Here is a 12,202-nt window from a genome sequence, read left to right on the forward strand (position 1 = left end):
TTGTTCTTTTCTTATTGATTAGTTTGAGTTCTCGATGGATTCTAGTTATCAGACCTTTGTCAGAAGAAGAACCTGCAAAAATCTTCTCCTATTCTGAAGGTTGTTTGTTTGCTTTACTTACTGTGCTCTTGGCTGTGCAAAAGTTTTTTAGTTTGATCAGATTCCAGTAATATATTTTGGGTGTTGCTTCAATTGCCCAGGGGATGTTCCTCATAAAATATTCTCCCAGGCCAATTTCTTCAAGGGTTTTCCCTATACTCTTTCCTAGTATTTTTTGTTTCTTGTCTTACATTTAAATTTTTTATCTGGTGAGAACCAATTTTTGTTAATGGTAAAAGGTGGGGTCCAGTTTCAGTCTTCTACAGGTCACCAGCCAGTTCACCCAGCACCATTTGTTAAACAGGGAGTCTTTCCCACACTGAATGTTTTTGATAGGCTTATCAAAGATCAAATGATGATAAGTAGCTGGGTTCATCTCTTGGTTCTCTAGTCTGTTCCATAAATCTACCTCTCTGTTTTTGTGCCAGTACCATGCTGTTTTGATCACTATAGATTTATAGTATAGCCTGAAGTCTGGTAACATGATACCTCCTGATTTGTTTTTATTTCTGAGTAATGTATTGAATATTTGAGGTTTTTTTCTGATTCCATATAAAATGAAGCACCACTTTTTTCAAGTTTTTAACGTATGACAATGGTGCTTTAATAGAGATTGCATTAAATGTGTAGATTGCTTTGGGTAGTATGGACAGTTTAACAATGTTGATTCTTCCCAGCCCTGAGTATGGTATGTTTTTTCATTTGTCAACATCTTCAGCTGTTTCTTTTCTCACAGTTTCATAATTCTCTTTATAGAGATCTTTCACATCCTTTGTTAGGTAAATTCCCAGATATTTCATCTTCTTTGGCACTACTGTAAAAGGAATAGAGTCCTTGACTATATTTTCAGCTTGAGTATTATTGCCATATATAAAAATACTTACTGATTTGTAAGTATTGATTTTGTCTCCTTAGACACTGCTATATTCCTTGATCACTTCTAAGAATTTTGTAGTTGAGTCTCTGGGATTTTCCAGGTATAGGAACAGGTCATCAGTGAAGAGTGAGAGTTTGATCTCCTCTGACCCTATTTGGATACCCTTGATCACCTTCTCTTGCCTGATTGTGATGGCTAAGCTTTCCATTACTATGTTGAATAGCAGAGGAGACAATGGGCATCCTTGCCTCATTCCTGATTTGAGTGGAAATGTTTTCAATTTTACTCCATTCAATGTGATATTGGCTATGGGTTTGCTCTAGATGGCCTCTATCAGTTTAAGAAATGTCCTTTCTATGCCTATTTTCTTGAGTGTTCTGATCATGAAAGGATGCTGGATATTATCAAAAGCTTTTTCTGCATCAATTGAGAGAATCATATAGTCTTTGTTTTTTATTTTATTGATGTGATGTATTATATTTATAGATTGTGTATGTTGAACCAACCCTGTAACCCTGGAATAAAACCAACTTCATCATGGTGTATAATTTTTTTTGATGTGTTGTTGAATTCTGTTTGCTAAGATTTTATTGAATATTTTTGCATCAATATTTATTAAAGATATTGGTCTATAATTTTCTTTCTTTGTTGGATCCTTTCCTGCTTTGGGGATCAGGGTGATATTTACTTCAAAGAATGTGTTGGGAAGAATTCCTTCTTTATCTATGCTTTGGAAAAGGTTGTATACTATAGGTCAGGGGTCCTCAAACTTTTTAAACAGGGGACCAGTTCAATGTCCCTCAGACTGTTGGAGGGCCGGACTGTGGGCCCAGGATGAGTTGGCTGCTAAGAAGGACAGGCAGTGGTGGCAAAAACACCCAGCAGGCCGGATAAATGTCCTAGGCGGGCTGCATGCAGCCTGCGGGCCATAGTTTGAGGACACCTGATATAGGTACTAGTTCCTCTTTAAAGGTTGATAGAATTCAGATGTGAAGCCATCTGGTCCCAGACTTTTTCTTTTTGGGAGATTTTGTATTGTTGATGCTATTTCAGTGATTGATATAGGCCTATTCAAAATTTCTAATTCTTTCTGGTTGAATCTAGGAAGGTGGAGTGCATCCAGGTATTGGTCCACTTCCTATAGATTTTCATATTTCTGGGAATAGAGTTTTTTGTAGTAATCATTGAGGATTTTTTTTTTAATTTCTGAGGTCTCATTATTTCTCCTTTATCATTTCTGATAGACAATATTAGAGATTTTACTTTACTGTTTTTGGTTAATTTGGCCAAAGGTTTATCAATTTTATTAACCTTTTCAAAAAAATCAACCTTTTGTTTTGTTGATCTTCTGAATGATTCTTTTGTTTTCAATTTCATTTAATTCTGCCCTAACTTTGGTTATTTCTTTCTTCTGCTGGGTTTGGGGTTAGAATGTTCTTCCTTTTCCAATTGTTTAAGATGATCCATTAAGTTGTTGGCTTCCTCTCTTTCTGTTTTCTTGATAAAGGCTTCCAATGCTATAAATTTACCTCTTAGGACTGCCTTTGCAGTATCCAACAGGTTTTGATAATTTGTGTCTTCATTATCATTTTGTTCCAAAAATTTGGGATTTCCTTCTTAATCTTGTCTTTGACCCAGCTATCATTCAGCCTAAGATTATTTAGTTTGCATGAATTTGTTTGATTATGAAGATTCCTATTGCTGTTGAGTTCAACTTTTGTTCCATGGTGGTCCAAGAAGATACAAGGAATAATTTCTATTTGTTTAAATTTGCTGAGGTTAGACTTGTGTCCTAAGATATGATCAATTTTCGAGGATGATCCTTGAGCTGATGAGAAGAATGTATATTCAGTTTTATTAGGATAAAATGTTCTGTAGAGGTTTGTTAAGTCCATTTGTCCTATGGTCAGGTTTAAGTCTAATAATTCTTTGTTTAGTTTCTTCTTGGAAGATCTATCCAAAACTGTCAAAGGGGTGTTAAAATCTCCAACTATTATAAGTACAGGAAAAATATCAAGTTGTTCATCTCCATTAGGGTTTGCTTTATAAATTGAGGAGCATTCTGGTAGGGTGCATAAATGTTAATTGTGGAAATCTCCTCATGTTGGGTATTTCCCTTGACAAATAGTAGTGACCATCCTTGTCTTTCTTTATCTTGTTGGTTTAAAGCCAATTTTATCTACAAATAAAATTGCAACCCCTGCTTTTTTCTGACTTCCATTTGCCTGTATTACAGATGTCCATCCCATCATACAGATTCTTGAATACAGCAGATATCTGGTGTGAGTTTATATATGTAGTCAGCCAACTTGTGCCTCTTTAGAGGACAATTTAAACCATTCACATTAATTGAGAGACTTGATAAGCCTGGTAGTGTTTTGAGTGTCATGTTTTTCGAATGTCCAGTGGACATTTTTAATCCTTTCACCACTAGGAAGTTGAGTTTTGTTCTAAAATTTCTGAGTGGGTTTACTTTGGTGGTAGAGCATTGTGCTGGTCATTTTGGAGGAAGGATCTGAGAATATCCTGGATAGCTGGTTTAGTTATGGAAAATTTCTTCAACATGTATATGTCATTAAAGTATTTGATTTCTCCATCACAAAGGAAACTCAGTTTAGCTAGATACACGATCTTGGGCTGAAAGTTGTTTTGTTTTAGGAGATTGAAGGTCAATGACCATCGTCTTCTGGCTTGAAACGTTTCTGCTGAGAGATCTGCAGTCATGCTGATATTTCTCCCTTTGTAGGTAATGCTTTTCTTACATCTGGCAGCTTGCAGAATTTTCTTCTTCATCTTAACTTTTGCAAAGTTAATCACAATGTGTATAGGAGATGCTTTACTTGGATTGAGTCTTCTGGGGTCCTGAAACTGTTTGGGGATCAGGGTGATATTTGCTTCAAAGAATGTGTTGGGAAGTATTCTATATTCCAAATCTGAATTTCTGAATTCTAAATCCGCTTCAAAGAATGTGTTGGGAAGTATTCTATATTTCTGAATCTGAAGTTCTGAATTCTAAATCTGAAATTCTGTATCTCTTGCAATGCTTGGGAAATTCTCCTCCACAGTATCTGTACCTTTGGGACCATCCTCTTCTTCTTCAGGAATTCCTATTAAATGAGTGTTTGATCTTTTGGAGTGATCTCACAACTCTCTCAGGAAATGATCAGTTTTTGCTCTTCATTTGTCTGCCTCATTGAGCATTTGGGAATGTTTCAAAGCTCTGTCTTCAATTCAGAGATCCTTTCTTCTACCTGATCAACTCTGTTACTGAGGAATTCTACTGTATTTCAGAGCTCATCAACTAAGTTTTTCATTTCCTTGAGCTCTGCTATATCTTTTCTCATTATGTCCATATCTTTGGTGACTTTGTCTTTGAATTTATTAATCTCTTGAGATAACTATAGAACTACTGTTTGTATTTCAATTTACAAGTTTTCTTCCATTCTAGTCATCTTTTTTGCCATCCATGGTTATGCACGGCATCTTCAGTTATATTTCCTTTGTCATCCCTTGGGAGGGAGGGGGGTTGATCTATTCTAGTTATTCATGTTGGCAGCATTCTTCCATTGGTTTCACACCATGTTTATTTTCCACTGTTTGGTTATTAGAACTGATAGGGTGAGATTGAATTGGGGTTCCCAGTTAGAGATAATCAGCCCTTTACTAAAGTGCTAGGCTTTCCCCTACAACCTTACAGAGGCCCTTCTCAGAATTTTGGCCGGAGACTGTGAGGACCTATTTGGTGAGACAGCACAAGCTGGCTCTGTTTTGAAATCAGCCAACCTCTATTCTACCCTAAGAAGCCACAATTTGGGGTTTAAATCTGAGCTGTGGAGAGATACAGACAGCTGCAGTGAGATACAGACAGCTGTGGTGGCCCACCCCCCTCCTTCAGTTCTTTTCCACTACAGAACTTTGAAGGTCAACCTCAGAATGTCCCCAGGTGGATAGCCCCAGACATGAGTTCCAATCAAATTGTCTCAGACAGTACAAACCCTGCTCAACAGAGAGGGATCCATGGGTCTTCAATAGCACAATTGGAGCCAGGGGGCCACAACCCCAAAAACCCACCCTCCTATCAGTCCACACTGGTATCTGCTTCCCTGCTCACCAGCCCAGTTGCAGTCAGGGAATCACACCACCCCCAGTCTCAGTCCACACCCAGCAAGCCTCTGTTTGCCAGCTCTGTTGGAGAAAGGGGACCATGCTCCTGCCCACAGGTCTCAGTCCACACTCACAAGCCTCTGCTTACAGGCTCATTTGGAACTGGGGACCAGCCTCATCCACTAAACTCAGTCCACACCAGTCAACCACCCTCCTGCTTGTGGACATAGTCAGAGCCAGGGCTTCTGCACCCCCCTGCCAGACACATCCTGAGGGTCAACACCACCACTTTCCAGGCAAAGTCATAACCAGGGGACTGCTCCTCCCCCCCACAGAATTTCCCTTTCTTCCCACACCCTCTTTCTTCCCCACTAGTTACAGATTCCATTCTGATGTTCGGTGGTCTACACTATGCCCAGATCTCTTAGGAAAAGACCAAACACTCTAAGCTCTGCAGGGAGCAGAACTTCAGACCACCATGGGAGGGGGAAGGGTAGACTGGAAATTTGAAATTGTGGGGTAAAATACTTGGTCAATTTCATGCCCAGAGGGGTGATGTCTAGGTTCATAAGTGGGACATCCCTGGAGAAGGAGACCCGGTGTTTACCAGCTCTCTCTAGTGAGGTAAAATGAGAGGTCTATTGTTCCCTGCTCACTAGCAGACAGCCTGCTGTGGGCATCCCTCTTGGGGTAGGAGGTCTCCCGTCCTCTAGCCGATAGGCTTTGTACCTGTAATTTGTTTTTTTAAATGCTCTTCCTTGGAGTCATAGCTTGCCAAACTTCTTTCTTGGCTCAGCTCCCCACATTTGGCTTCATAGAGTCCAATTCTGTCCAGTTTTTCTCCCTCTGGTCAGGAGCCTCTGCTGAGGGTTGCTACTAGCCAGCCATCTTCTCAGAATCCTCAACCTGGACTCTTAGATAGAACTGTACTCTCCCATTTCCTCAAGCAACTAAATGGTACATGCATTGTTTCCTTCAGCATAAAAACTGGAATACTATTTCAGAACACTGATAAACTTTTAAGTAGAAAATAAAGTACAAGGTGAATATGTTTTCTGAGCAAAATTAGTACTATCTCACTTTAAAAGATGAAAATATTGCCCCAATTTAATGAGTTGGAGTCATAGATTCATTCAACACCCTCTATGTGCTAGATACTGCATAATTATAAATAAAGGGGTTACATAACACAGACTCATTTGTGGCAAAAATAAATAAATAAATAAGCTATGATTGCTTCCACGGTGCCAGATTAACCCTTGGAATCAATGTGACCTACTTTGTCAGACTAGTTTGGCTTTTTTTCATTGACTTTATAGTACCTTGTTAACGTTAGTGAAGTTGACTAGTTCTTTTGCTGTGATCTAATTATTATACTAAACAGTCATTTATTTATTCCTCTTCTAGTCAACATTGTACATCAACATGCTTTTAAAAAATCATAACCTTTTACTTAGGCAATAGAATTGCTTTCCATCCAGTACCTTAGATCCAAAAAAAGAATTGCATTCCAGAAAATTTCTCTAAAAGAAAAAAAAAATCAAAATAGATTGCTATAAGGTATAATTTCCACATGTTTCCCCTAAACGTCATAAGCTTTTATGTACATAGAAAGTTTTCTGGGACAAAAACAAAAAACTTAGCAAGTAACAGTGAGTGCCCGTTGAACAAGGAGTTTAGGGGCCTAATTAGAAGACAGACTTACTTCTCCTTATATAAATTTTTATTCAGATTAATTTCTACCATTTTACATATTTTGTGTATATTTTTAAATTTTAATTACTAATAAATAACAAAAGAGATACATTCTTGGTGGTCTTTCAGAAGTTCCAGAATACTTCCTGTAAGTAGGAGAAATCAGGTGAGCCCCACTGGTTTTGCCTCCATGGCCTTCTTGTGCATATGTGTTGTTGCTGAAACTGAACCCCTGTAAGGAGACTTTGAATGTAAGAGGCTCCAACGCTGGTTCTCTGAAAGAGATTAACAAGCAGGTCCTGTTTGAGGGTAAGTGGTTAATGAGGTCCTCACTCAGGAAGCCACATTCAACCAGAGAGGCAGAGAGGGAAGGAGAGGGGGAAAGTTGCCTACAGGAAGAGGACCAATAGTAACTAGAATAGTTACCATTCAGACATCCTTTCAAAATAGCTGTAAATTAGGGAAGTCTGTACTGTGATCATACCTAAACATTTCCTCCAATGATTTTTTTTTCTTTTCCTTTGTCTATAATTTCCCAGAAGAATCAATGCTCACTCATAGGAAAAAGGAAAATAACACCACTACTACACCTGTTTGTCTTAAAGACAGACAATCCTGTGATCTTTTTGCTTCCCACTGCTACCATGATGTCTTTCCTCCATGTTCTTCCTTTTTACTTAATGCTAACCTAATACTAGTTAAAAATTTAAAGAAGCATGTAAAGGAAAAAAATTCAATTGAGACTGGAGGAATCTGAAAGCTTCTAGTTGTGGGTTTTCTGGATCATTTTCTTAGCACTTGTCACTTGACATCTTCAAGGATTTCAGAGTCTCCCACATTAAGCAAGAAAACTGTTCTTCATTTCTCTCATTTTTGGATGTTTGAATTGGGAAATCCATCCTTATGGGTTTCAGGATTCTCTTCAGTCTCCAGGAATGAACACACAGTTCAACTATTCCAAAGTATAACCTATAACATTTCTTACATATTTTAATTACATATCTGTGGTCTTTAGTGGAGAAGTACAATTCTGGGCCAGAACACTAAATTCTTATTCTATAAAAAGTATAATAATTTCCAGGTTTTCTTGTCTTTATAGGGATGATTCATCTCAGAAATAGTTGCACCAAGTTTCACTTGCACCAAACACTAATAACCAGCAGTCATCAATGATAAAATTAATTTGTTAGCTTCATGAAAACAGTCAGAGTTTAGGGCAGTGTTTGTGTGAAGAGTTCTGTGGTCATCTTTGGACCAAAGTTTATGTGGACATTTTGAGAAGACACCAAAACTGATTATGAAGAGGTGAAGAAAAGCCCAGAGGCAGGACTGGTTGAAGGAAAAGATTCTTTTAGAAAACTAAAAGGGAAATAAGTTTTAAAACTAAAAAGGGAAAATGTCTGAAATTAAGTCATATAAGATCTTAGCCAAATCACAGAATGGTAGCTTTCCTCCTGTTACTAAATTCTCAAAATACATACACTCTGATTTTGTCATCTATGGGGTACTGGTTTCCCGACCTCTTTCCATGGGAAACCATTTTCTTGTCAGTGACCACACTGACCCTGAAATTAAACCTCACATAATCATTTAGCAATAGCTAGAGTCACAGATCAACTTAAAGTTACTATGGTAAAAAGTCCTTAACAAAAAAAGGCAGTAGGGCAAGTTTGTCAAGTTAGTAGGAAACTATTTCCTGTTGAGTAGAGTAAGTTTAAATTCTGAGTCACCAAGCAGAAATCATTAAAGAACCAATACCATTTTTACTCTTGAAAAGGAATCATACTGCCTGTTCAGCAGGAACTTCTGGTAGTGGGACTATTTATTATGGTAGTGGGACTATTTCTGGTAGTGGGACTATTTATTATGGAAGCCATGCTCCTAGTAGCATACCTAATTAGACAATTATCAGCAGCTCCCAGGACACTATTGGTTAGCTATTAATAGCTACATAGAGTAGTTCCTGCTCTACTTAGCACAGCCACTAGAGGGTTCTACCTTTGACGTGGAACCACGATCTTAAATTGACAACATGGAAGAGCAGATTTTTCTGCATATGCTACTAACAGATCACTGTAACCAAATTGTTCCATATGATAAGAGGAAGTTTGAGACTAAATAGAGAAAGCCACTGATGTCACATCTACTGAAGCAGAGTCAGCCCCTTAACCACAAGAAAAAAGTAAATTCAAGTGAATTGAGGTGTTAACCAGCTTTACATCCTACACTGTGTCATTCTACATTTTTCATTCTACATCCTACACTATGTCATCCTACATTTTTCCATCGTTCTCCATAACCTCTCAGTTATTGTTTTGGCCCCCTGTCAGGAGATAATATGATCTTCCAATGCTACTAGTTGAAATGACTTGCTTTACTCAGGGGTTGGTAAGGATTAATAAGAGACCACTGCCTGCTTCTGGGTTGAGCTGTCACCCAAAAGCCCCAACTTTTGCCACTCTTTGAATAGTAGCCAGAATGACTGCTTTATTTAAAATCAAAAGTTCATCTCTTCTGTTATTAAATTATAACAACAGAACATATAATACAATAATATAATATGTAAATCCAGGTGGACATAAAGTTCATATGCGATTTAAAGTTACAACTATTTTAAATTGCACACAAACTTTATGTCAACCCTGTATTACATATATTTTATACATTAATACTACATGCTTAATACATAAACATTTAATAGTGAATATATTATGTATTAAATATATCAGATTATATTATAATAAAGTATAATATAGTAATAATATATTACTTTATTATAGTAATATACCATATAATATACATACTATATATAATATATACTATGCTATAGAACATGTATATACAGGGTGGACTTAAAGTTTGCATGCAATTTATGTCCACCCTGTATATTACACAGTAATAATATACTAACATATTATAATAATTTTCATATATTTCCAGACCAAAAATTGCAGGGGCTTTAAAATACTAAAGAAAAAATAACAGTAGTAATATTCTTGCTAACACACTAACTGAAAAGCACAAGGAATAAAATTTGGAAGTTGGGATGCATGAACAGAAATGTTAAGTGCCTGTGTATTCCACTCCAGCTCTGCTATTTCTTACCACCATGTCTCCTTTTTTCAGCTGCTGGCTGGGCGCTGGCCTTTTGATCACAATGACTTTGGCGTATTTCTCTGCAAGCTGTTCCCCTTTTTGCAGAAGTCCTCAGTGGGGATCACCGTCCTCAATCTCTGCGCCCTTAGTGTTGACAGGTAACATAATTCTTTCTCTTTGCTCTTGGGTTGGAGTTAGAAAAGTATTTTTTCAAAAACAAGAGAAGGGAGAGAGTTGTACCCCAAGTAGGTACAACAAGAGAGTTGTACCAATTAACAGTGTTAATTGGTTTCAAATGAATTAAAACGTGAACGATCTTGCCTTTACTGTTTAGAATTGCCTCACACATTTGCTGATTATTAGCCACCTTTGGCTCAGGCAATATGTACTCCAAGCATTTTGCCAAAAATATTCATGTGGCACCCTTATGGCAACAAAGAAAAAAATGATCACATTGTATGGTATAAACTTTGTGAAAAGGAGATCTTAGAACATGCAAATCCTGTATTTCAGCTGGTAAATTTATTATAAGAAATGTGAAGATACTGTTCACTTACATTTGCATTGATTACATACTGTTAAGTATGTAATATTGTTAGGTCCTTTTTTTTTTGCAGTTTTCTTTTCTTTTGGCTGGGGCTGGGTTTGAACCCGCCACCTCCAGCATATGGGGCTAGTGCCCTAGTCTTTTGAGCCACAAGTGCCTCCCCCCTTCTTGTTTTTTGAATGCCTGAAATGTTTTCTAATTTAAAAAAGAGGGCAACAACAAAAGTTCCCTTTGTCCAATTCTGAAAAATACATCAGTTATCTCTGAGAATTCCCAGAATCCTCACACATGGCTATCCAGTGTTTTCTAACAAAGCTCTTCTGAATTCTGTGAGCTAGTAGATGGTATTTCTTTACCTTCTAATTTTCACATAGGAATTATAAAGAATGAAATTTGGAATTTTATAACATGTTCTTTGGTTATAAAATTATGTTTGGTGTTTTTTTCATATTTACTATAATCTGGCTAGATGCAGTGGCTCACACCTGTAATCCCAGCACTTTGGAAGGCCAAGGCAGGAAGATCAGTTGAGCCCAGGAGCTCAAAATAAGCCTGAGCACACAGTGAGACCTCATCTCTACAGAATAGTTTAAAAATTATCCATGCATGGTGGTATGTGCCTGTAGTCCAGCTACTCAAGAGTCTGAGACAAGAAGTTTGCTAGAGTCTAGAAGTTTGAGGATATAGTCAGGTATGATTGTGCCACTGCACTCTAGCCTGGGTGACAGAGGGAAACCTATCTCTAAAAAACAAATAAAACTTTTTTTAAAATCTTACACAATTTGTATATGATGTCCTGTTTAGTTGGTTAACATACAATTTAGAAAAGGTTTCCATAACTTATACCCTGACAATCACTTTATCAGAGAACCTGGGTCTCATCATTATAGAAATAAAAGGTTTACTTTCTTAAAGAACATTCAAATGTTTACAGTTACTCTGTTCTTTTTCATTTATAATTAACTTTTGAGACCAAAATTGTTATTGCTAAAACATAAAAATGTTCATTCAATTAGTAGCTGAAAATTATAATGGTGTCCTTATTATAAATTTATGGCTATAAAAACTACAAAACACAAAATAAATAAAATGTTTGGTATTGTTATTAAAATAAATTTATTACGGAAATTAAAACAGAAAAGAATCCCATCAGTAGTTTAGAACACAGTAGTACTTTGACAAAAAATGTTTCCACTCAATGGTAAACACAGAGATTAGAAATACTTTGATCATCTATTTGTAGGACTGCTCAGTAATTTGTAGGAAAATGCAAGGTCCATGTGGATTACTTCTGCATCATACCAAATGCTAAATACTGTTGCATAAAAACATATACCATAGGTGACTATTGTATAATAGTCATTCTACAGATAGGGAAGGTGAGAATCAAAGGAGTTAATCAAGCCCACATGCCTGCTAAGTTTTGGAGCCAGTAATAAAATGTAGGTATTTTGCATTTTTAACCATTATACTCAAGCATATAAAAACTCAAACTATAAAACAGTAGAAGAAAATGTCTTTTTGACCTCCAGAAAAACAAAACCTTCTAAACTTAAAAAAAAATGATAGAGGTTGGGTGCCTGTAGCTCAAGTGGCTAAGGCACCAGCCACATACACCAAAGCTGGAGGGTTCAAATCCAGCCCAGGCCTGCCAAACAACAATGACAACTACAACCAAAAAATAGCTGGGTATTGTGGTGGGCACCTGTAGTCCCAGCTACTTGGGAGGCTGAGGCAAGAGAATCACTTGATATGCCGGAGGTGGTGGGTTCAAACCCAGCCCT

At 37.1% G+C, this 12,202-nt stretch overlaps 1 protein-coding gene across 1 annotated transcript in view; it reads left to right on the forward strand.

Annotated features, from left to right (window-relative positions):
- The window catches only part of EDNRA (endothelin receptor type A), a 73,437-nt gene that overhangs the window by 35,784 nt on the left and 25,451 nt on the right, over positions 1-12,202 (forward strand). The window contains exon 3 of the mRNA XM_003790204.2: positions 9,902-10,029. Within this exon, the coding sequence (XP_003790252.1) occupies positions 9,902-10,029 (128 nt within the window). The remainder of the gene's footprint in view (positions 1-9,901; positions 10,030-12,202) is intronic.

This window comes from Otolemur garnettii, unplaced genomic scaffold (assembly GCF_000181295.1).
Source record: "Otolemur garnettii isolate 467f Iridium unplaced genomic scaffold, OtoGar3 scaffold00041, whole genome shotgun sequence".
NCBI classification, from domain to species: Eukaryota; Metazoa; Chordata; class Mammalia; order Primates; family Galagidae; genus Otolemur; species Otolemur garnettii.